This window comes from Macaca thibetana, chromosome 5 (genome assembly GCF_024542745.1).
Source record: "Macaca thibetana thibetana isolate TM-01 chromosome 5, ASM2454274v1, whole genome shotgun sequence".
Lineage (NCBI taxonomy): Eukaryota > Metazoa > Chordata > Mammalia > Primates > Cercopithecidae > Macaca > Macaca thibetana.
This window is the reverse complement of record NC_065582.1, coordinates 3,517,745-3,544,742: the sequence shown is the minus strand read 5'-3', so window position 1 is coordinate 3,544,742 and position 26,998 is coordinate 3,517,745. Positions and strand designations below refer to the sequence as shown.

Genomic DNA, 26,998 nt, shown 5'->3' with positions numbered 1-26,998 from the left:
TGGGGCTGTGACACAGCAGTAATCTGCTCCTGCCAGCTTCCTTCTCCCAAACATCCATGAACCAGGCCCGAGTTTTCACCTCCTTGATCACACAACATGAGTGAAAGAAACAAGACACAAAAGGGTGTCTTGGCGCCACTTAAATCCAGCCAATAACAGGTGAAACCAAACCCTGCTGATGGAAGTAACGAGACTGATTACATGTGCGGGAAATGGTAGGGATGACTGCAGAGAAGCATGAAGTCTTCCTGTTTCTTGATGTGCATGCCAGTTACACAGGGTGGGTCACGCTGGGGAAGTCACCAAACACTACACTTATGAGTAGTACATGTTCCTATATGATTGTTAAACTTCAATAAATTTTACAAAACCAAGCAAACAAAAGCAACCACAGAGTTCAGTCAGCTTACTGGATACAAAATTAACATACAGAGATCAATTTTAATTTCCTGATGAGGTACAACAGTAAAAAAAATTAAATGTTAAATAGACAAACTCAAGAGCAGCAAAAACAAAAGCATGTAATTAGAAATAATCTAATAAAAGATATGGTACCTCTAAGGGAGGAAATTATACGTTATTGAGTGAAATTAAAGGAAAGTTAATAAATCAAGAGACATGGTTTCTTCATGGACTTAGAGACTCAATATTGCAAAGATGTAAATTGTGTACAGGTTCAATTAAAATGTAATTAAAATTGTAACAGTTTTTTGAGGGGGGAGGGGACTTGACAAGTTTATTCTAGGCAAAGAACTGAGACTTACCAAGACACTCTTGAAGGCAGAGAAAATGTCTCTTGCAGCCATCAAGACTTATTAACTACAATAATTAAGATAGAATGGAATTAGCACAAGACTAGAACAGAATTGAAATCCCAGTCACAGCCTCACACTTGACATCAGAACATCTGATCTGTGATAAGGTAGTGCTGGAAAAAGGGGGAAGGACCGTCCTGTGAATAATTGGCACTATGATGATTAGGTATCCATACCGAAAAAGAAAATGTGTCCTTACTTTATATAAAAAACAACCTCAGGAGGATCATATACATAAATGCAACAGCTGAATTTAATTTAAATGCAAAAGCTATTAAATTAAAATAGTGTAGGAAATTATAGTCTCATTGTAGGGAAATTTTTTTTCTTTAACAAGGTACCAAAGTCACTAACCATAAAGAAAAAAATTAATACGTTTGATGATATCAAATTGAGAACATCTGTTCACAGCATAAAGAGAGCACAAAGATAAGGAACAGGCCAGTCACAGTAGGTCATATCTATAATCCCAGCCCTTTGGGAGGCCAAGGCAGGAGGATTGCTTGCGCCCAAGAGTTAGAGACCAGCCTGGGCAAGATGGCAAGACCCCATCTCTTAAAAAATAAAAATAACATAAATAAAATAAAGATAAGGCACAAAATAGAGAAGCTATTTGCAACAAATGCAACTGACAAATGACTCATGTAGAAAGAACTCCAACAAATTAATAAGAAAAAGCAAATGACCAATTAGAAAAATGGGACAAACCCTTGGGTAGGCATTTCACAAATGAGGAAATCCCAATTACCAGTAAATATTTGAAAAGCGTATTGTTAATTGGACTAGATGAGCAAGAAGTGGCAAGTACATTGGATGATTTGATCATACACATGCATGCCAGAGTACCATGTCAGTGAATATTTCAGAGGTCCAGCAGCCTGAGACACACGGGGCCCTCTGCACCACAGAGGACACGTTTATATCTTGCAACTCTCACCTCTAAGAAGGAAACACAATTCCTGGCAGAGCTCTACAGATTCTGGAAGCAGCTTACCTTATACTAATGCTACTCTAACTCATACACTGGTTGATTAAAAACCAACCAACCAATCAACCTGCCACCTTTGTGTGCTTTCTAGAGCAGAAATGAGCTGGGTGGCAACTCCAGACTTTAGTACAAGTGGTTCTGCCTCCAGGGCCATACAACCCTGCAGACACTACTATGGCAATATCTCTGGTGTGATGGAAAGTATGTAGAGTTTATGGCAAGTCCCAGTAGGAGAATCACATATAGACCCCGAGGGTTTAGGGCACATCCATACTGTCTGCAGTGTAGAGCTATATGCTTTCTTCAAAAGAACTCAACATGTTAGTGGCCCCTGGTAAATATGAAGAGCTGGCCATGAGACAATGACAGTGCTCCCAGAATTGCTCATAGAAGCTGGCTTCTGCCAGATTCACTGAGTCATAGGTCAGGTGGGCCTAGGAGCATTCCACCACGACATGGAAGTGATACCTCCAGAATCAGGCATCAACAGGTCACAAGGCACGGGGAAACTCAGAGCAGATAGCCCAGAGCTCTGTGTTATTCGTGACGGTTGCAATCAAGGTGCCACCCTTTCAGCTCACACCTGTGGCTGCTTGAGGCCGCCAGCTCATGGAGGAGAACAAAGACTGAGCTTGGTTCATATATGATTGGCTTGATATGTGGGTGCAAGCAGAAAATGGATTGCAGCTGCACTGCAGCCCCCCATCACAGGTGGTCCTGAACAGTAACTGATCCAGGTTGTCAGTATTAGGAGATTTATTGAAGGAAATGACAGACAGAAGTGTAATCTTGGGTGGCCACAAGACAGGTAGATCTTCACACCACAACCCCCCAGATCCAGGGCTTATATCTTGGGGAAAACTGTAAGTGTCATAGAAGGAATAGGTAGGTGGCTAGGGCATCGTGGCACTTACACGAAAAGGTATTACCCCTAAAGGGTAACACATCGACTAGACATTCTGGAGGTATTCCCAGACTCAGGGTTAGTCACATGGATTCGCATTCGAAATAAAGTCACTCTTGTCCCGCTGTAGCAATAAAGAGAAATCTTCCCAATATGAGTCATTTACTTTGTGTGGATAGGGACGGGAATTTGGAATATATGTAGGCTCATGGGCTATCTGTGTGGCAAATGGTTTGGTTGGCTGATTGGGCTGGAAGAAAATAAGTAGCAGATTGAGAATAAGGAGATCTGGGAAAGAGACAAATGGATGGCCCTCAGAGTGGCCACAAAGTGTGCAGATCTTTGCATCACATATTAATCACCAGCAGAGAGCCAACCTGGGAAGAGGTTCCAAACCACCAATGAGAATCACTTGGCCGGCTCACCCCAGCCAGCCTCTGCCATCTGCCATTCATGTTGAGGAGTAACAGGCACATGAATGGGCAGCCGTGGTGGCAAGGTGGGAGGCTGTGCCTGGACCTGCTGGCATGAGCTCCCACGCACCAAGGCTAATCTAGCTACTGCTGCTGCTGAACATCCTGCCTGCCTCCAAAAGAGACAGATTCTGAGACTCTCATACAGTGCCATCCCTTGAGGACTCTCACCAGCCCCTTGATGGTCTTTTGAGCTTGGAAGGCACAATTCATCTTGACTAAAATTGGTACGTGCTCAAGATACACCCTTTCTTGCCTAAGGGCAGTTAGCTGGCACTAACACCTGAGGACTTTCCGGAATGCTTGATCCCACTGACACAGGATCTGGAATGATATTGCCCCACTTTACAGCAAAAAACCCTACTTTACAGTAAAATGGTGCCAGTGTATGACCATGAAATCCACTGGTTCTGTTGCATACCTGCCACTCAGAAGCCCCTAGCCTGAAAGAGTGATGAAATGGCTTATTGAGATGCCACTGATTAACCAGTGTGGAGATGGTGACCTGAATGCATAAGGTATCATTCCCTGGGACAAGGTAACCTCTTAAACTAATTGATCATTTATTAGATTTGGGTTGGTAAATTACATACATGAGTCCAGAAACCAAAGGGTGGACGTAGAATGACCACACTTACCATTATGCCTGAAAACTTGAGGAAGTTTTCAGGTACATAGTTTCTGTCCCTGCAACCCTAGGATGTGCAAATGTACTAGTTCCCAAATGGGAAATTTCTGCCAGAGGACACAGACAGGGTTCCCGTTAGACTCCAGGGTCAAGAGCCCACCAAGAAGATACAAATGCTGTATGATTCCACTTACATAAAATACGTAAAGTAGTCAAACTCATAGAGACGGAAAGCAGGATGGGGATTTCCAAGGGTTGGGGGTGCGGGGAAGGGGTAGTAAGTGTTTAATGGATACAGAGTTTCAGCTGGGGAAGACAAAAATGTTCTGGAGATGGATGGATGGTGGTGATGGTCCCACAATAATGGGAATGTTCTTAATGCTGCAGAACTGTGCCTTATAAATGGTTCAAATGGTCAGTCCTAGGTTGTGTTTATGTTACCACAGTAGTAAACCTATACCTACACATCCATACGTACATCTAGATGAGACAACCAGGGAAGGAGGGCAGTTTTGCAAGGCGATTGTTTCCGCTCAACAGGTAGACATAGGGCCGCCATTACACTGCAGGCAGGGAAAATATAGTTGACACAGAGATGATCCACCTGGGCATATGTTCATACATCCTTGTTCAATTTTTACAGTAAATGAACAAGTGCAGCAGCTATTGTTCAAGAAGGCCATGGTGACCAGAGGCTCAGACCCTTCAGGGAGGAGGCTCAGGGTCACCTTATCAAGTAATTACTGCAACACAAAGAAGTGCCAGCTGAAGGTAAGGGGGTCTGGAATGGCTGTTGGAAGAGGGAGTTGATGAATTACTGCCTGAAAACCAACGCCAGTGGTTGTCAGTGCATTTCATCCCGCTATCCTGGAGTTTTCCTCAGAAAGGAAGCTCAACAGAATTCTGTAGGAGCTGCTTCCAGAGCCTGTCTGTGGCAGACAGATCTGCATGGAGCAAGGAGTGGACTGCAGGGGATATTGTGTTGACCCCTGGAGAGAGGCCCTCCTCTAAGACCAAGCACACATTCCCCAGCTTCTGGGAGTGTCCGCAGATAACAATTCCTAGCTGAGTCCTTTTCTAGGTCGTGCCCTAGCTTGAGGAGAGCTGTACCACCTGAGATCATGCTTTCTGCCCGAGAGAGCAGCCCATGCCCCACGACTGCTGGGGTGTAAAGGCCTGGACCCCTTGGCGCAATTTGAGACAACTCTAAATGTCCTATTGCTGCTCCAGAGCTCCCTGTGGGGTCAGTGAAGGCCTTTGTGTGATGTCATTGCAGTTGAATTCAATGCACAGTTCCCAGATGTGTTTAGCCTGAGCACACCTTCAGGAAGATTTCTTGCACACTAGACTCCCTCTCTTGGGGAACTCGGTCTGCGGCACACATCGTGCTCCACTGTAGCTCGAAGGTCCTCTTTTCTGACTCCTTCATCTGCGTGAGAATCTTTGCATTTGTGGAATCAGTCAACTCCTTTATTTTTTTAAAGGATTTGCTCCAATGAGAAGGCCCCTGAAGACGTTATTGCTTTGACACGTTTTACATAAGTTTATTTGATTATTCCTCTAGAATAAATTAGAAACTGTAGGAGAAAAGTTATTTAAAAACCATATGTGTACATATTTTTCTTATATATGCTTTCATTGACAGTTTTCCCTGGAAATTTAAAAGGTGTTTTGGTGAGAAAAAATCCAGTTTCTTCCTAGAGATGCTGATAGTGTCAGTCAAATTATAGAGCACAGGGGAATAGTCTAGTTTTCTATATTCTTGATTTTTAAAAATATGCTAACTAAATTCATGGCTGTTTCCTAAACAATGAATGCTTTGAATATTTAATGTGGGTCATTTTTGGTGCTTTTAAAGAAATGCTTTCTGGATGTCAGGAGACACTGCATAAGACAGAAGATTGCAGTTGCATTGCCGTGTTTTAATAGTGCAATTTGGCACTGCCACTTTGAGAAATGTTTTTATTTTAGAAACTAGGCTGAGTTGAGGTTCCCCACCCATTTCTATCAAAATTATTTCTAGATTGTATTGATTGTAAGAACATAAGAAGAGATGAATGTTACAGTCTGGTTTGTCTTCTCCAAGTCTGATGTTGAAATGTGATCCCCAGTGTTGGAGTGGGGGCTTCATGGGAGGTGTCTGGCTCATGAAGGCAGATTCCTCATGAAGGGCTTGCTGCTCGTCCTTGCAGTAATGAGTTCTTGCTCTGTTAGCTTTTTTTTTTTTCCCCACTGATGTGAGTTTTTTTAAATTAATTTTTTTATTTAAATGGGTTTTTTGGGAACAGGTGATGTTTGGTTGCATGAATAAGTTCTTTAGCGGTGATTTCTGAGATTTTGTTGCACCCATCACCCGAGCAGTGTACACTGTACCCAGTGTGTAGTCTTTTATCCCTCGCCACCCCACCCTTTCCCCTGAGTCGTCAAAGTCCAATGTATCGTTCTTATATTTTTGCATCCTCATAGCTTAGCTCCCACATATGAGTGAGAACATAGGATGTTTGGTTTTCCATTCCTGAGTTACTTCACTTTTAATAACGATCTCCAATTCCATCCAGGTTACTGCCAATGCCATTGTTTTGTTCCTTTTTATGGCCAAGTAGTATTCCATGGTGTATATATATATCACGTTTTCTTTATCCACATTTTTGCAATTGCAAATTATACTGCTGTAAACATGCATGTGCAAATATCTGTTTCCTATAATGACTTTTATCCTTGGATAGATACCTACTAGTGGGATTGATGGATCAAATAGTAGATCTACTTTTAGTTCTTTAAGGAATCTCCACACTGTTTTCCATAGTGGTTGTACTTGTTTACATTCCCACCAGCAGTGTAGAAGTGTTGCCTTTTCACCACATCCACACCAACATCTATTATTTTTTTATTTTTTGATTGTGGCTATTCTTGCAGGAGTGAAGTGTTATTGGATTGTGGTTTTGATTTGCATTTCCCTGATCATTAGTGATGTTGACCATAATTTCCATATGCTTGTTGATCATTTGTATATCTTCTTTTGAGAATTATCTAGTCATGTCCTTCGCCTACTTTTTGATGGGATTTTTTTTTTCCTGATTTGTTTGAGTTCTTTGTAGAGTCTGGATATTAGTCTTTTGTCAGATGTATAGATTCTGAAGATTTTCTGTCACTCTGTGCATTGTAGTTTACCATGCTGATTATTTCTTTTGCCTGTACAGACTCTTCTTAGTTTAATTAAGTCCCATCTATTTATCTTTGTTTTTGTTGCACTTGCTTTTGGGTTCTTGGTCATGAAGTCTTTGCCTAAGCCAATGTTTAGAAGGATTTTTCCAATGTTATATTCTAGAATCTTTGTGATTTCAGGTCTTAGATTTAAGTCTTTGATCCGTCTTGAGTTGGTTTTTGTATAAGGTGAGAGATGAGGATCCAGTTTCATTCTTCTACATGTGGCTGCCAATTATCCCCACACCATTTGTTGAATAGAGTGTTCTTTTCCCACTTTATGTTTTTGTTTGCTTTATCAAAGATCAATTGTTGTAAGTATTTGGCTTTATTTCTATGTTTTGTATTCTGTTCCATTGGTCTACGTGCCTATTTTTATACCAGTACCACACTGTTTTAGTGACTATGGCCTTGTAGTTTGAAGTTGGGTAATGTGATGCCTCCAGATTTGCTCTTTTTGCATAGTCTTGCTTTAGCTTTGCATGCTTTTTCTTGGTTCCATGTGAATTTTAGGATTTTTTTTTCTAGTTCTGTGAAGAACGATGATGGTATTTTGATGAAAATTCATTGAATTTGTAGATTTTTTTGGCAATATGTTCATTTTCACAGTACTGATTCTACCCATCCACGAGCATAGAATGTGTTTCCATTTATTTGTGTTATCTATGATTTCTTTCAGCAGTGTTTTATAGTTTTCCTTGTAGAGGTCTTTCACATTCTTGGTTAGGTATATTCCTAAGTATTTTAATTTTTTTGCAACTATTGTGAAAGGGGTTGAACTCTTGATTTGATTCTCACCTTGGTCACTGTAAAGCAGAGCTACTGATTTGTGTACATTAATTTTGTATTCTAAAACTTTGCTGAATTCATGTACCAATTCTAGGAGCCCTTTGAATGAGTCTTTAGGGTTTTCTAGATATATGATCATATCATCTGCAAACAGTGACAGTTTGAGCTCCTCTTTAAGGATTTGGATGCCCTTTATTTCTTTCTCTTGTCTAATTGCTCTGGCTGGGACTTCCAGTACCATATTGAATAGAAGTGGTGCCGGTGGGCATCCTTGTCTTGTTCCATTTCTCAGGGGGAGTGCTTTCAACTATTCTCCATTCAGTATAATTTTGGCTGTGGGTTTGTCATAGATGGCTTTTATTACCTTAAGACATGTCCTCTCTATGTTGATTTTGCTGAGGGTTTTAATCATAAAGAGATGCTCGATTTTGTCAAATGCTTATTCTGCATCTATTGAGATGATCATGTGATTTTTGTTTTTAATTCTGTTATGTGGTGAATCATATTTACTGACTTACATGTGTTAAGTCATCCCTGCATCCCTGGCATGAAACCCATTTGATCATGGTGGATTATCTTTTTGATATGCCATTGGATTCGGTTTACTAGTATTTTGCTGAAGATTTTTGCATCTATGTTCATCAGGAATATTTGTCTGTAGTTTTCTTTTTTTTGTCATGTCCTTCCCTGGTTTTGGCATTAGGGTGATACTGGCTTCATAGAATGATTTAGGGAGGACTCTCTCTTTCTCTATCTTGGAATAGTGTCAATAGGATTCGTACCAATTCTTCTTTGAATGTCTGATAGAATTCAGTTGTGAATCCACCTGGTCCTGGACTTTTTTTATTGGTAAGTTTTTATTACCATTTCAGTCTTGGTGCTTGTTATTGGTATGTTCAGAGTTTCTATATCTTCTTGGTTTAATCTAGGAGGGTTGTATATTTCCAGGAATTTATCTCCTGTAGTTTTTCTAGTTTATGTGCATAAAGGTGTTCATGGTAGCCTTGAATGATCTTTTGTATTTCTGTGGTATCAGTTGTAACATATTCTGTTTTATTTCTCATCGAACTTATGTAGATCTTCCCTCTTCTTTTCTTGGTTAATCTCACTAATGGTCTATCAATTTTATTTATCTTTTCAAGGAACCAGCTTTTTATTTCATTTATCTTTTGTATTTTTTTTATTTCAGTTTCATTTAGTTCTGCTCTGACCTTGATTATTTCTTTTCTACTGCTGAATTTTGGTTTGGATTGTTCTTGTTTCTCCAGTTCCATGAGGTGTGACCTTAGATTGTCTATTTGTGCTCTTTCAGACCTTTTGATGTGGACATTTAATGCTATGAACTTTCCTCTTAGCATTGCTTTTGCTGTATCCCAGAGATTTTGATAGGTTATGTCATTATTATCATTTGGTTCAAAGAATTTTTTAATTTCCACCTTGATTTCACTGTTGAGCCAATGATCATTCAGGAGCATGTTATTTAATTTCCATGTTTTTGAGCATTCTTTTTGGAGTCAATTTCCAGTTTTATTCCACTGTAGTCTGAGAGAGTACTTGACATAATTTTGATTTTCTTAAGTTTACTGAGCCTTGTTTTGTGCCCTATCGTATGGTCTATCTTGAAGAATGTTCCATGTGCTGAGGAATAGAATGTATATTCCGCAGTTGTTGGGTAGAATGCTCTGTAAATATCTGTTAAGTCCATTTGTTCTAGGGTATAGTTTAAGCCTGTCGTTTCTTTGTTGGCTTTCTGTCTTGATGACCTGCCTAGTGCTGTCAGTGGAGTATTGAAGTCCCCACTATTATTGTGTTGCTCTCTATCTCATTTCTTAGGTCTGGTAGTAAATGTTTTATAAAATTGTGAGCGCCAGTGTTAGGTAAATATGTATTTGGGATTGTGATATTTTCCTGTTGGACTAGTCCTTTTATCATTATATAATGTCCCTCTTTTTCTTTTTAAACTGCTGTTGCTTTAAAGTTTGTTTTGTCTGATACAAGAATAGCTACTCTGCTTGCTTTTGGTGTCCATTTGCGTGGAATATCTTTTTCCACCCCTTCACCTTAAGTTTATTTGAGTCATTATGTGTTGAGTCTATGGAAGACAGCAGAAACTTGGTTGGTGAATTCTTATCCATTCTGCCATTCTACATCTTCTAAGTTGAGCATTTAGACCATTTACATTCAATGAGATGTGAGGTACTATTCTATCATTGTGCTATTTGTTGCCTAAATACCTTGGTTTTTTTTTTTTTTTTTTCATTGTGTTATCATTATATATGTTCTGTGAGATTTATGCTTTAAGGAGTTTCTATTTTGGTGTAGTTTGAAGATTTGTTTTGAGATTTAGAGCTCCTTTTAGCATTCTTGTAGTGCTGGCTTGGTAGTGGCAAATTCTGTCAGCGTTTGTGTCTGAAAAAGGCGGTATCTTTCCTTCATTTTTGAAACTCAGTTTTACTGGATACAAAATTCTTGGCTAATAATTGTTTTGTTTAAGGAGGCTGAAAATAGGACCCCAATCCTTGCTAGCTTGTAGAGTTTCTGCTGATAAATCTGCTATTAATCTGATAAGGTTTCCTTTATAGGTTACCTGATGCTTTTGCCTCTCAGCTCTTCAGATTCTTTCCTTTGTCTTGACTTTAGATAACCTGATGACAACGTGCCTAGGCAATGATCTTTTTGCGATGAATTGCCCAGGTGTTCTTTGAGCTTCTTGTATTTGGATGTCTAGAACTCCAGCAAGGCTGGGAAAGTTCTCCTCGATTATTCCATGAAATATGTTTTCCAAACGTGCAGACTTCTCTTTTTCCTTGGGAGCATCGATTATTCTTAGGTTTGGACATTTAACATAGTCTTAAACTTCTTGAGAGTTTGTTCATTTTTTATTCTTTTTTCTTTGTCTTTGATGAACTGGGTTAATTCGAAAAACCTTGTCTTTGAGCTCTTAAGTTCTTTCTTCTGCTTGTTTAATTTTATTACTGGGACTCTCCAGTGCATTTTGCATTTCTCTAAGTGTGTCCTTGACTTCCAGAAGTTGTGATTTTTTTTTTTTTTTTTTGAGACAGAGTATTGCTCTGTCACCCAGGCTGGAGTGCAGTGGCGTGATCTTGGCTCACTGCAACCTCTGCTTCCCAGGCTCAAGAATTCTCCTGCCTCAGCCTCCCGAGTAGCTGGGATTACAGGCATGTGCCACCACATCCAGCTAGTTTTTGTGTTTTTAGTAGAGATGGGGTTTCACCATGTTGGTCAGGCTGGTCTCAAACTCCTGACCTCCTGATCTGCCCGCCTTGGCCTCACAAAATGCTGAGATTATAGGCATGAGCCACCGTGCTTGCCTATAATTGTTTTTTATTTATGGTATCTCTCTCTTGAAGAATTGTGCTTTCATATCCTTTATCGTGTTTTTGATTTCTTTAAGGTAGATTTCACCTTTCTCTGGTGCTTCCTTGATTAGCTTAATAACTGACCTTCTGAATTATTTTTCTGGCAGTTCAGAGGTTTTGCCTTGTTTGGATACGTTGCTGGGGAGCTGGTGTGATCTTTTGGGGATGTTAAAGAAGCTCGTCTTGTCATATTACTAGAATTGTTTTTCTAGTTCCTTCTCATTCGGATAGACTATGTCAGAGGGAAGAGCTGGGATTCGAGGGCTGCTGTTCAGATTCTTTTGTCCCATGGGGTACTCCCTTGATGTGATATTCTCCCTCTTCCCCTAGGAATGGGGCTTCCTGAGAGCTGAACTGCAGTGATTGTGTTTTCTCTTCTGGGTCTAGCCACCCAGCGGAGCCACCAGGCTCCAGTCTGGTACTCAGGAGTGTCTGCAGAGAGCCCTGTGATGTCATCCATCTTCAGGTCTTGCAGCCACAGATACCAGTACCTGCTCCCGTGGAGGTGGCAGAGGAGTGAAGAGGACTCTGTGAGGGTCCTTGCTTGTGTTTCTGTTGAGTGCGCTGGTTTTGGGGCGGTTGGCCTCTAACCAGGAGGTGGTGCTTTCAACAGCACATCAGCTGCAGTCTTATAGGGAGGATGCAGACCTGCCCTAGGGGACCTGCTAAACATTCAGGTTTCTCATGCAGTGGGCAGGGCCATAGACCTCCTAAGAGAGGATGACCTTTGTCTTAGTTACCAGGGCGGGTAGAGAAAGACCACCAGGTGAGGGCAGGGATAGGCCTGTCTGCGCTCAGCCTCTCCGTGGGTGGAGCTTGCTACTGCTACTGTGGGGACGACAGTGTGGTTCCCAGTCCAATGGAGTTAAATTCCCAGGGGAATTATGGCTACCTTTGCTGAGTCATACATGTCACCCGGGAAGTTGGGGAAAGCCAGCAGTCACGGGCCTCACCCCACACCCACGCAGCCAGCAGTCCTAAAGGCTGGTCTCACTCCCACCATGAACCCCCAACAGCACTATGTCTACTCCCAGGCAGCTGGTAGCCAGGGTTGAGAACCTGCCCCAGACCACCAGCCTCCCCTCTTGGAAAGCAAGCGGACTCGCAGTTTTTCAGCGTCTCAGGGAGCCTGTAGTGGCGATTCAGTTCCTTCAAATAGTCGGTGGATGATCTTGGCTTTCCTGGTATATTCCTGTGCTAGTTCTGGGTGTGGTGGCCTGTGTCTGTAGTCCCAGCTACTTGGGGGGCTGAGGCAGGAGGATCACTTTAGCCTGGAAGGTTGATGCTGCAGTTAGCTGTGATCATGCCACTGCACTCCCCTGGGTGACCTGCTCTAGTAGGTTTTGGGAGAGCTCACCTGAGTGTTGGTTAGAAAGAGTCTAGCACCTCCCCGCATACCCCACACCGCACCCCACTTCTCTCCACATACGATCTGCACACACCAGCTCCCCTTCCACCATGAATGGAGGAGGCTTGAAGCCCTCACCAGATGCAGATGCTGGCACCATGCTGCTTTTACAGCCTGCAGAATCATGAGCCATGTAAGCCTCTTTTCTTTATAAATTACCCAGTCTCAGATATTTCTTTACAGTAACACGACAACAGACAGACAGTGAATGACTCTAATCTGATTCAGTCTTTAGGTCACCTGTTTCCAGAAATGTGTCCACTTCATCTAGGCCTTTCAATTTGTTGATGCACAATGTTTCACAGTACTCTCTTATAAGCCCTTGCAATTTTGTTAAATTGGTTATAATATCCCTTCTTTCACTTTCAATTTTAGTTACTTGAGTCTTCTCTCTTTGTATCTTAGTCATTCTAGCTAAAAGTTTTCAATTTTGTTGATCTTTTTGAAAAATCAACTCAGTTTCATTGATTTTTCTTTATTGCTTTCTATTCTCTAGTTTATTTCTGATCTAATCTTTATTATTTCCCTCTTCTGCTAGCGTGGAGTTTAGTTTGTTTGTTTTCTATTTCTTCGAGGTGTAAGTTTAGGTTGTTGATTTGAGATCTTTCTTCTTTTTTACTGTGGGTATATACAGCTATAAATTTCCTTCTCAGCACCATTTTCACAGCATCCCAGAAGTTTTGGTATATTGTTTTCATTTTTATTTGTCTCAAACTATTTTCTAATTTTCCTGTGATATTCTTCTTTGACCTACTGTTTAACAGTGTGCGAATTCCCACATATTTGCATATTTTCCAGTGTTCCTTTGCTACTGATTTCTAGTTTCATTCCACTGTGGTTGGAAAGGATACTTTGTATTATTATTTTAACCTTTTTAAATTTATTAAGTGTTGTTTTATGGTCTAATGTATGGTTTATTCCTGGAGAATGTTCCACGTGGACTTGAGAAAAATGTGTGTCTGCTGTTGCCGAGTTCTGTGTGTTTTTTAAATAGAGGAGACTGTCCTATCAATGTAGTTAATATATCTTACAGATTTATGTCTTTAATCCATCTCTATTTTGTATGTGGTAAGAAGAAGGAATCCAACTTAACTTTTTACAGAGTTAGTCAGTTATTCCTACATTATCCCCCCCCAAAAAAAGACACTTATCTTTAATCATTAAAATGAAGTCCCACCCGTAACCTATACCGAGTTCCTTTTCATACATGTACTTGCATTTTTCCTCTGTATTATATAATTTCTAAAAGCATAGTTTGTCTTAAACAAACCCATTCATTACAAAGTAATTGACCTGTCTCTTAATCTTTGGTCCCCTCTCTATCTTTTTTTCTTTCAAATACATGTTAGAGTGGCTTCTTTGTACTAAAGATTTCGGTAGAGTTTGGATTTTGCTGATTGCCTCCTCGATGTTGTCTAGTATATGCTTTCTTGATCCCTGCATTTCCTGAAAATTTCTAGTTAAATCAGATTCAGGTTTGAGTTTTAGGAAGGGAATACTGCTTCCTAGATGGTGGTGTGTATTTGCCTCTAGTTGTCTGTCTTGCTGATGTTAGCAGCTGCACTACATTCTAATTAGGTGTGTTCTGTCCCCTTCCTGCTACATGGTGAGCACTTGGGACAATATATGCTGTGTTCATCACTTTCTCCCTGCTACCTAGCACCATTTCTGGAAAACCAAGGGATCCAATATTATCGAAATTTTTAGTGAATGCAGGAGCTCAAGGTTCAGTCTTATCTCTTCTACTAACTCTAATAGATCATTGACAAGACACTTAATTTTTGTGAATCTTATTTTCACAGTCTGTAAAATGAAGGGATTGGCATTAGCATGGCCCCTAATGTCCCTTGAATGATTCTACAACATGGTCATGCAAAGGTCAGGAAGATAGGCTGTCTTTTTCCTCCAGAGGTTGCAAGAAATAAAGAATTCCCTTCCATGCATAGAAACTGACCAAGAAAGGTTTTCTGGAGGGACGTTTTTGTCTTGTTTTTGCAGAAACACATTTGGTTTGCACAACAAATCTGTACTTAGAATAGAATATAGTTTGTTGGTTACATATATCAAAATGAAGAAATGTTCAATTATATTCAGTTCCATTCCATGATGGACTAGAATATAACAATATAATATATATATTATAATGCCGGTATGCACATGAACACCTATGAGTAACTAATTTAAATTCTGCTGAGAAAAATGCCAAAAACAAAGAGATAGGCCTATTGTCTATAAACAAATGCATATGTTAAGTAATTATAAAACCACCCTCCGTCTTTCTTGTTGCTGTTGTGTTAGAAACATGGTCTCGCTCTCTGGCCCAGGCTGGAGTGCAGTGGCGCAGTCATAGCTCACTGCAGCTCAAACTCCTAGGCTCAAGCAATCCTCCAACCTTAGCCTCCTGAGTAGCTGGGACTGTAGGTGCACCTCATCTTTACCGGCTAATTTTCTACTTTGTAAGAGACAGGGTCTTGTTGTTGTCCAGGCTGGTCTCAAATTCCTGGCCTCAAGAGATCCTTCCCCCTGAGCCTCCTTGAGTCATTGGGATTACAGGTATGAGCCACCACACCCAGCAACCTTCCATTCTTAAACAACTTTTGTTTAATTTCCAACAAACAACAGGAAAAACAAACTGTCCACCTTGAAAATAATGACATAAAATCATATTCATCTTTTTCTATATCTACACATGTGTACACATATACACATATAACTTTTATTAAAACAAATATACACAAGCAAAGATCCCATTAAAGTTCATCCTTGGCAGTAACAAGGTACAGATATGAGTAAAAAGAAGTAAAAACATGCAAGTTTACTACATCATGGGCTATGTTTTCAAAAACAAAAAATTAAATCATTTTTTGGAAAAACAAACTTCCTCAACTTTTATTAAAATTTATATCCAGACTGCAAGAAAATAGTTACCAGTATAAAATGATATCAGAACTCAAGTTAACATCTTATATTTAACCACTTTGAGTTTTCTAAGCATTGTCTAAGCAAACACTTATTCTCTAGCACAATGGTCAGAGAGTTAATGAAGATATAATTTTCTAGGCAGAAATCAGTTGTGTTCTCTATGCAAACCAAACAGTTGAATCGGTTCTTACTCTTGTATCGTAAGCACTGAGGCTCATCCAGTACTTATTAGAATGGTGCTTGGTGGATAATCACTAGTCCCTTTGTGCACCAAAACGCAAGAGTTCTTAGAGGCTTGTTGAACATCATCATGCAAGAGAAGGTACCCACTCATTTTTTTCGTGGCACCTTCTCTAGACACATCTGCGTCACACTGCAACATAACAGTTCTGTCCGAAATAAGAGCACCAGATTATCACAGTAAAAGGACAAAGGCAAGTGTCTCCTTTCTAAAAACAATGGTAATCTATTGGCTTTAAAACCACCACGTTCATCATATTCTCCTGCATTCGGAACACAGCAATGTGTCCTCGTAATCAAGGTACCCTTTTCTGGGAACACAGCATTACTTCATTATTACTAACAACACAGCGTGGCACCTCAATAATCTTTTCTCTCTTCAAAGCTGTAGAGGCTGTTCATATTCCTAAGATCAACAACATTATCATTGAAACAAAAAGCAGCCAGCTGGCTAAAACACACAACATGCACACACACAGACACACACACAGAACCACACACAAACTTGTTCTCTCATGTTAAACTCTGTAACAGTAAAAAAACACTCTTAAATAGTTGTTTCTATTAAACAGTTTCTGTTCCAGAGAAGAAAAATACAATAATATATATGATTAGGGGTCATGATTCTAAAATCATTAACTTTATTTTTTTTATGATTGTGGTTCCATTGATTTAAATTTTCCTTTACCACTTTCAAACAAGGTGACCACACCCTCGACTCCGTTGTTCTTCTGAGGGTGAACAAGTGTGAGGTGACCCCAATTAGGGATGTCCCAATAGGCAGTAAGCTGACAGCACAAGAGCTTCAATCATAAACCTCTAAACACTGCAACTGCCACAACATTCAATCACAACCCTCTAAACACTGCAACCGCCACCACATTCAATCACAACCCTCTAACCACTGCAACCGCCACCACATTCAATCACAACCCTCTAAACACTGCACCCGCCACAACATTCAATAACAGCCCTCTAAACACTGCAAACACCACAACATTCAATCACAACCCTCTAAACACTGCAACCGCCACAACATTCAATCACAACCCTCTAACCACTGCAAACGCCACAACATTCAATCACAACCCTCTAACCACTGCAAACGCCACAACATTCAATCACAAACCTCTAACCACTGCAAACGCCACAACATTCAATCACAACTCTCTAACCACTGCAACTGCCACAACACTCAATCACAACCCTCTAACCACTGCAACTGCCACAACATTCAATAACAGCCCTCTAAACACTGCAAACGCCACAACATTCAATAACAGCCCTCTAAACACTGCAAACGCCACAACATTCAATCACAGCCCTCTAACCACTGCAAACGCCACAACATTCAATCACAACCCTCTAAACACTGCAACCGCCACAACATTCAATCACAACCCTCTAAACACTGCAACCGCCACAACATTCAGTCACAACCCTCTAAACACTGCAAACGCCACAACATTCAATCACAACCCTCTAACCACTGCAACCGCCACAACATTCAGTCACAACCCTCTAACCACTGCAACCGCCACAACATTCAGTCACAACCCTCTAACCACTGCAACTGCCACAACAGTCTCTTTGTACTCATTTAGTGTATTACTAAATGTTTACCTCGTTCATGATCACTACATTACATTTACACGGCATTACATTTACGATCATACATGATCGTTACATTATGTGGATACTAAGACTTTGGTTAGATATCTCTCCCTTTTGGCCTTTGTCTGTATTTTACAAATTTAGTTCACATTCAATCGTTGGTCTTCTAAAAGACCTTTGGTAAAATAAGTACACACTTACCAGCAACATAAATATTGGACACAACTAAAATCACTTTCATTTATTCCCTAAATTTTCCCCTACAGGTTCTGGAGATTTCCAAAAACTTGTAATCAACATAGCAAAGCAGGTGCTACCATTGCAGAGATCAGAGCACTTTGTTTTTTTTTTTTTTTTTTTTTTTGAGACGGAGTTTCGCTCTTGTTGCCCAGGTTGGGGTGCAATGACTCGATCTCGGCTCACTGCAACTTCTGCCTCCTGGGTTCAAGCGATTCTCCTGCCTTAGCCTCTCGAATAGCTGAGATTACATACGCCCACCACCATGCCCAGCTAATTTTTGTATGTTTAGTAGAGACGGGGTTTCTCCATGTTGGTCAAGCTGGTCTCAAACTCCTGACCTTAGGTCCTCAGGTGATCCGCCTGCCTAGGCCTCCCAAAGTGCTCGTATTACAGGCATGAGCCACTGCACCTGACCTAGAGCATTTTTTATATTGTACACAATAACTTTTTTTAATGGAGATGCTTTATTTTCAAGCATAAAAGTAGAAAAAAGTAAAAGGAAGAATGGAACAAGAACTTTTGAAAATTACGTTTTCACAAGAAAAAGCTGCTTATAGATTTTGCTCACGTAATTCCCAAATATAATAATTCAGTCCTTTAAGATGACTTAAAAACATATTCCAAATGTGTTTGCTTATTCACAGTGAAATATTTGGTGATGAATCAGAGGTAGTCCAAAAAATGATCAAAATTCATTACCTAACATTCATGTTGAATGTGTTTAATCACTAAGCAATTATGGATTTAATATCTAAGATTGATTATCCTGTCAGATTGTCTCCCAGAATGTTTAAAATCAAGTTGCTCTGCTGCTTTGTCAGAAAAATATGTGACTGCTTATGCATGTCCATGATTTACACAAACACACATATTTGGTAATGAGACATACAATAGAGCAAACTGAAGTTATTCCTTTCCCCAATCTATAGTATCATTAACTCTTTAGTTTTAAACAAAGAAAAACCGTATTTTATATGACTATGAAGCTTACATAATATAGTATAGGGAGTATGTCCCAAACTAATCTGTTCCAACATGTATAAGAAAAATACAACAATATATGTTTAAAAGTTACATTCACTAAAGGCAAAAAAGATAATCCCATATGGTTTAGATTTTCCATAGGAGAATACAATTGAAGCAAGCTCTCCGGTGATAATATTCAAATAATTTATGGAAATTAGAATGGTCAAATGTTTCTGTCTTTGCAATCCAACTGGATGTTAGTATAGGTACTTAAATTATGGAATGCTTATAATTGCACAGCATTCCAGTAACTGATAGAAGAAAAGACAATGATAGATGCTGATCCTTATTCCACATCAAATGGCCTTGCATAGACTTTGCCTAACCAGAGCCTCAGATCCCAGTGAGTGCTTTTAAAAAGGGGCATTTTTCCCTGTTATAACACAGGTACTATTTTTGGCCTCACAAAGCCTCCAGCCTAGGCAGTGAAATCCCAGCTATAGACAAGTGCAAATAATCCTAGAATTTGCAAATATGCCAGAGAAAATATCATTATCTCTTTTATGCCAACCCTCACATCACCACTAGTACTCCCATAGGTGGAGGGGAGACTGGCAAATATTCTTTACCCTGGAAACAAGTGATTCTGACAGACTGCACATACTTGCCTCAATACAGGCCGACAGCTCCTTAATACAGCTTAGCAGATTTCATGAAAAAGGCTGCTTCCGGGCCGGGCGCGGTGGCTCACACCTGTAATCCCAGCACTTCAGGAGGCCGAGGTGGATGGATCACAAGGTCAAGAGATCGAGACCATCCCGGCCAACATGGTAAAACCCCATCTCTACTAAAAATACACACACACAAAAAATAGCTGAGCATGGTGGCACACACCTGTAGTCCCAGCTACTCGGGAGGCTGAGGCAGGAGAATTGCTTCAACCCGGAAGGCAGAGGTTGCAGTGAGCCAAGATTGCACCACTGCACTCCAGTCTGGTGACAGAGCGAGGCTCTGTTTCAAAAAGAAAAAAAGAAAGAGATAAAGTCGCTTCCTTGAATAAGGAGCACATCTCCAGTGATACTACACGATGCTACCCAGGCACCCACTAGTCCTGTGCAACAGTCATTTGATAAGTCCTAATCTAATGGTCTTGAAAGAGATAATCTTCCAAAGAGACTACAAAATAATTTGTACACTGAAAATATCAAGCACAACTGATTACATATCCGAGTTTTTCCAGAGGGAAAAACACAGAGCTAAGGACGCTCTACTTATTGATATCACAGTGAGGAACCAGAGAAAATACCTCGAATGATTATGAGACTTCTACATGGGATTCTAGTAGGGGAAACCAGGGTCTCTACTTTGATCTTTATGAGTTGCTGTTCCATCGGCAATATTTTAACTATCTGATGGTAGTGAAAAATCATTTCAATATTTTAAAGTTACATTCTTGATTTTCGGGTGAGATACTCTTGGCAATATTTTAAAGGGCACAGTTTTCTATTCACTATGTTTGCTGACATACAGTTCAAATATAGTACAATATAGAAATAAAGAAATAAAATTCCATAAAGAACAAAGGAATCATATCACAACATAGTAATTCATACCAAGCATCAAGAAAAGAGTGTAAAATAAACTGCAAAAAGCCTTCAGTTGAGCATGGTTAATTTTTTAAGTTTCGGTTATCTGAAATTTGGAACCTGGCCTAAATATTATCTTTACTATTTAAATTTGATTTTGATAAGAACTCAGAACTTTTACACATAAATGACTTGGGTAAAGTTTTGGAGACAACTTACACACACACACACACACACACACCCCAACAATGACAAACATAATTTGGTGTTTTCCAAATATGCTTAATGAAGAGAATCATTAGCAAATATATCCAGATAACTTGTTGTCTTACGTATATAGTTGCAAATCAGCAATTTATTCTAGTATGTGACAGCTTTGCTACAGACTTTTAAAATACAAGAAAACATGGTTATAATCTGTAGCAAAACACTTGATATAACATATCTCACAGTAGTCTCAAATAACCATTTGGGTAAACTTCCTCCAAAGTTTATGAAAGCATAGTTTTGCAATGCATTTTTTCTTCGCTCAGACTTTCAGTACTATTAGGGCAGTGAAATTCTAAAATGAATTATTGAAGAACATTGTTTTGCAGTATCTATAAAAGAAAAGCTATCTGGTTTCAGTTATTTACTTGCACAACTAAAGCGTCAATCTAGAACAGATTCAGCACCATATCAAAAAGTCTACAGCAACTTGATCTTTTGTCATTTTTAACTGAGCTCATTTGACAAATTAATGAATTAACAGAGATCAATTCAAAACGGCTGCTCAGTGACACAATAATAATAAGCCAAATGTCTAGTACATTTAAATAAAATTGTATACATAGCTACTACTTTAAAGTCCCAGGGTAATTGACATGTGAATAAGAGCTCTGTAATATAATTTAGTTTTTTTTTTTTTTTTTTTTGAGGCGGAGTCTCATTCTGTAGCCCAAGTTGGAATGCACTGATAGGATCTCGGCTCACCACAACCTCTGCCTCCAGGGCTCAAGGGATTCTCCTGCCTCAGTCTCCTGAGTAGCTGGGATTACAGGCGTGCACCACCACACCCGGCTAATTTTTTGTATTTTATTAGAGATGGGATTTCATCATGTTGCCCAGGGTGGTCTCGAACTCCTGAGCTCAGCTGATCTGCCCGTCTCAGCCTCCCAAAGGGCTGGGATTACAGGTGTGAGCGACTGTGCCCAGCCTATAATTTAGTTCTTTATCTGGTTGTATGCACAACTTGTAGTATAGAGCAGCAAACATTTATGACCATGAGTGTAGCTACCCAATGCTAACTCCGCCAACTGAAAGGTTTGTGGTGTTGGTTGTGGTTGTGATTGTTGATGAGCCATTAACTGATTTATGTTCAGCCTTTCCCTCTGTAATAAGAGGCACTCATCCCACTTTCATTGTTCCATTTACAAAAAAAAAAAAAAATTGTTCCGTTTGCTCATTTATAAATAAAATTCTCTATTCATTTTTCTGCTAGAAATCTTCAAAAAGCGAAGAAGAATGCAATTACCCCTTTTGTGGCCCTCATTTACAATAAAAGTTTGCACACTCCTTCCCCTGAATGCAGTCAGCAGCTCACTCTCACCCCAGCCCTGAACCACATTCCTCAGTTAACATGTAACTCTATACATTCTGTACTTCTCTTGACTGGTAGAATTGGAGGTGTTTACAAAGCTGACAGTACATTAGTTCAGAAACTATGGCAGCAAAAAGGTAAAGCTGGAAGGTTCCTCCACCACCCGGCTTTTCTGTCAACAGGAAAGGCAACACGGAAAGGCGCGAGGCCTTGAGTAGCGTTTCCATCTCGCGGGGAATGCGGTGCCGTTTTAAACCGAGTCCACCTTTACTAGATTGTTTTTGGTCGTCAGTGGAGACGGCTTGCATTTAACCCTATCGGCCACGTCGTTAGAGCTATCCACAAAGAACATCCTGGCTGTACACAGCGAGACTATAATTCTTCTGTACTCCTTCCTGAAATTTTGGTTCAGTAGCCCGTATATAATGGCATTGAGGCAGCTGTTGAAATAGGCCATGTAGTAACTCGCCACAAACAGCCACTCTGGGATCCTAGGCACCATGCTGGCGGGGTCAGAAGCCACGGCCAGGCCAATGAAGTTCAGAGGAGCCCAGCAAATGGCAAAAAGGACAAAAACCACAAACATGGTGACAAAATTCCTGAAGTCCTGTGGTTTCAGCCTGGGTTTGCGGTCAGGCTTCACCCTCTGTCTGACCTGGAGAACCAGGATCCATATTCTCAGGTAACAGAAGATGACAATGATCATGGGGACGAGGAAGTGGAAAACCACCACGGCGATGGTGTAGGCAGAGCTGACGGACTGTGCGAAGGTGCACGAGTAGATCCTCGGGTCGTACTGGAGAGTCCCGGCACGGAGGTTGGGCAGGACAGCCACCAGCGTCAGGAGCCATATGAGGAGCACGTAGCAGAAGGAGTTCTTGCTGCTGTACAGTTTGTCGTACTTGAGACTGTGGCAGATGTAGCAGTAGCGGTTGATGGCAATGCCGGTGATGTTGAATATCGAGCCGATGACGCTCAGGCCCATCAGGAACCCACTGATTTGGCAGTGCAGATACCCCAGGTTCCACCCATTGTTAAATATCGACGTCAGCACCAACGGGTACGGATAAACAGCCACCACCAGGTCTGCCACCGCTAAGCTCACCACAAAGATGTTTCCTGAAAGAGAAACGTTTAGAAAATACAGTGAATACCAGTTCACACTGGGTTTTCTGTTACAATTGTTAAAGAAGGAGCTGCTTCTGCCTGCAGCTCTGATGACCTGACGTCACAGCTGCTGCCACACTGCAAATGAACTGGAGGTCATTTCACAGGACGCCAGCCCACTGCCACTCGTGACATATCAAATCCACTGTTCACACGTTCCCGCCTCCCCAGAACAGCCCCTGTTCCCTGTTCAAAACTACTGTCTTTCAAACCCTTCAGTTTCTCATTTCTTAAAAAGTCCTGAGATCAGAATACTTGCATTCCATCTGTTGTTCTAGAGCCTTCTACATCACCTGAGCAATCTCATATGATGTTATGTCTCAAGCCAGCCACAACTGCCTTAAGTTCAAGTCTTCATTCCCTCTGGAGTCCTGCAGCAGCTCCCAAGGGGCCTCTAGCTTCTGTTCTCGCTGATCCCACAGCGCGGGAGTTACGATCGAGAGGGCTGTGTCATCAGCCGTCTGGATGAGAACACCGCTTCAATCCATACCAACTGTCCAACCGGGGCACGTTACTTGACCTCCCCAAGCTTCTGCCTCCTCTCCTAGATGATGGGATAATGAGCATCTTCCTCTTAGGGCTGCGGTGAGCATGACATGAGACTATCTGTGGCGAGTGCCATGCACCGTGTCTTACACCAGAGAAATGTTCTTATTCTACGACTCCCTCACCTTGAACCAAAGGAAAATGCAGAAATTCTCCTAGATTTTATAAAGAACTTATGTTACAAAACTTAAACCCTAAATAGTCTAACTATTAATTTTCTCAACATAGCAACACATATTTAATTATAGAAAAAAAAAACTCTGGTCACTTTTTTATTTTTATTTATTTATTTATTTATTTATTTTGAGACCGAGTCTTGTTCTGTCACCCAGTCTGGAGTGCAATGATCTGATCTTGGTTCACCCTAACCTCCACCTCCAGGGCTCATCCTCCCACCTCAGCCTCCCAAATAGTGGGGACCACAAGCGCACACCACCATACCAGGCTGGTTTTTGTATTTTTGTAGAGATTGGGTTTGGCCATTTTGTCCAGGCTGGTCTCGAACTCCTGGGCTCAGGCCATCCACCCACCTCGGCCTCCCAAAGTGCTGGGATGGCAGGTGTGATACATTGCTCCCAGCTACGTTAGTCAAATTTTATGAGATGTTCTGCAAATATGGTTTTTCCCTTCTGCGGCTCTTCTGCCTTTGTTTCTTACTATTCCTTCTGCCTCGAATGGCTCCTCACAGCAACTTTCTAAATGTTACCCGTTCTCCCAAGTCTATCTCAAATAGAAATGCCGAGGCCTTTGCTCGTTTGCCCACCTAGAGGTAAGAGCCCACCTAGAGGTAAGAGCCTCCTCCTTTGAAGGGTCTTAAACCACTTTGTACTGCTTTTTACTCAGGTTAAATTATAATAAATTCAATTCAGTTTACATATTAAATGCATATATTTGGTGCTGGGGAAACAGGAATTGAGAGACAGGAAAAGCCAAAAAAATTACACTAGAGTGGCCAGGAGTGGTGGCTCACACCTGTAATCCCAGCACTTTGCGGGGCCGAGGTGGGTGGATCAAAAGTCAGGAGTTCAGGACCAGCCTCGCCAACATGGTGAAACCCCGTCTCTACTAAAAATACAAAAATTAGCTGGGCGTGGTGACAGGTGCCTGTAATCCCAGCTACTTGGGAGGCTGAGCCAGGAGAATTGCTTGAACCCGGGAGGCGGAGGCTACAGTGAGCAGAGATTGCGCCATTGTACTCCAGCCTGGGCAACAAGAGCAAAACTCCGTCTCAAATTAAAAAAAAGAAAGAGAAAATTACACTAGAGTAAGCAGCAGCACCAGAGCATACACCGAACCAGAAGCAGTGAGGAAAGGGGTGCGCTAGACAGGGACGGAGGGAGCCCCAGGTGGAGGGACAGAAGATTTCGCCTTCTATTCTATTGACCTGTAAGCCAGGCTTCCCTGCCTGACTCGAGACAGTGGCCCTCGTGAGTACATTTCCTCATATTTGCAAATATGAGTACATTTCCTCATATTTGCGTCCTAGACCACACCCAATAAATACAGTGACTTTTGCTCATACACTTGATGAGTTCATTAAACTGTCACTTCTCAACATTTGAAATGAAACAGCCCATAGCAGTCATGATGAAAGAAAGGTAAAATCTGTGCCATTTATTTAGGAATTTCAGATAAATTGTCATAAAAGCAAATTCTTTAAAAATTGGTTGTATTCATCCAAATTAAAGTTACAAAGGCAAGTTTATTTTCCCCACAGATCACTTTCAATTAGTGTTGAAACACCTCCATTCCTAAGAGGCATATTTTAATAAATTATTAGCTCAAAATGTTTAATGCTTTAGAAGTATCTATACTATGTGAAATTCTGTTCCAAATTAAATTATCATTCTAACAGCACATTTTTACCCAGAGTGTCATGATGACAAACTGGCCTAATATTGGATTTATTTTTAAAAGACCTTAAAAATGAAATCACAAATGATGTCGTAAATTTCTTTCATGGCTCGAATACCCTGCTTCATTTATTTTATAGTAATTACATTGCCTTATAATTCAAGTAATTACATTAATTAGATCATTAGTTTAATTCTTTGAATTAATCCCATTTTACAAATGCTTGGTGAAAATTAATTAAGCCACAGACTCCATACAGGTATGGCTATCAGGTAGCTCACATAAAGCTTTAGCACAGGCGTTCGTGTGTGCATGGGGAGTGTGTGGTGTCTGGGGGAGAAGGAAAAAGGGAATTTCCTTTTTTCTTTTATGAAATTCACCAGATAAGAGTAATTGAATTATCCAGTTATAATTATACACATTATAAGTTCATCTATTCCATTCTGAAATCTATGTAACTCCAGACATACGGACAATCTACCCATTTCTACAGATATCCAGGACTGTATGCAACAAGCTTAATAATGCATTCTGAAATGTCAAATAATGTCTGTTCGTGGGTAACGATTTCTTCTCTGTTGAATATAGTTCCAATCCTTACTGTGGCAGAATCATAGAATAATAGGATGTTAAAATTGAGAGATGTGTTAATGATCTCCCTGGATAATTCCTAGTTTTTAAAGATGAGAAAACAAAAATATAGAGTTAAATTGGATGAAGTCATACGACTGCTTAGTGAGAGTCAGGATTATAGCAATGCTATGAATTGGTGTTGTTCAATGTTATTTCCCTGAGAAAGCTCCTGTGCTCCTACAGATATGAGACTCAGAAACTGGGCCCTGTGGCTACATCCTGGCTTACAGCCTCTCCAGGCACAATTCTAAAGAAGCATATTAGAACCAGAACCTTCTAAAGAGAAGATGGGGGAGGAAAACACTTAGAAGTCAGTATGCTGGCAACAAGACGGACAGCAATCAGCCTCACCAACTATAAAATGCACAGTCAATATTTGCTCCCAGGAATAAAACTTTAAATTGGAAGTGAAATATGGCATAGATATGAATAAAATAAGGTAACAGACAACTAAAATGTCAGCTTGCCGGGAATGCCTTCCTCAGAACTAGTCCCGTGAGTCCCTTCTGGGAATGACACAGCAACATGGCGTTGCTTTTCTGTTTATCGCAATTATGTCTCTACTTCTCCCCATCTCCCACAGCCCCAGCTGTCACCTCGGTGAGGACACTGCCTGCTTTGACATCTTCTCCCTCCACCTTGAACAGTACCTGGCCGAGGGTTAATCAATGTATGGTGGGTTTATATTGTGTCAACTTCACGAAGCTGAAAAGACTTTTTCTTGCACCGCTCCGGGTTAGTGTTCCCCACAAGAGGCAATTGCGTGAGATTGTGAAGGCAGAAGTGCAGCAGCAGATTGCTGTCTGTGCTCAGACCATCTGTGTCAAGTGCCAGACGCCACTGCAAGCTTGGCGCTCTGAGTCTTACCTGCTGCCCTGCAGGGGGTGGGCGGCAGCAGTGTGCCCACAGCTTCTCCAGCTCCTGCTCACCTCCTCCTGGCTTGGAGGAAGTGAGAGACCAATTCATAAGGTGAGTTTTGACCATCCTCCAGAGCTCCAGTCCTTCCTCCCAGGTTCTAGCTTCCCCTGCATCCCCTCCTAACATCAGCTTTCCTTCTCAACT

General features: G+C 40.8%; 1 protein-coding gene across 2 annotated transcripts in view; it reads right to left on the bottom strand.

The window, feature by feature from the left end:
- Positions 1–15,268: 15,268 nt before the first annotated feature.
- MTNR1A (melatonin receptor 1A) overlaps positions 15,269–26,998 on the bottom strand; it is a 28,160-nt gene continuing 16,430 nt past the window's right edge. Inside the window, exons 2-3 of one of the 2 annotated variants that reach the window (XR_007725850.1) lie at positions 17,218–22,855; positions 15,269–16,554 (exon numbers count right to left, since the gene is read on the bottom strand). Coding sequence is in view for 1 of the 2 variants with exons in the window: in XM_050791587.1 (XP_050647544.1) it covers positions 21,987–22,855 (869 nt within the window). In the remaining variant the exon portion in view is untranslated. Of the gene's footprint in view, positions 16,555–16,981; positions 22,856–26,998 lie in introns of those variants that run through there. The other variant, XM_050791587.1, reaches the window with a different exon arrangement.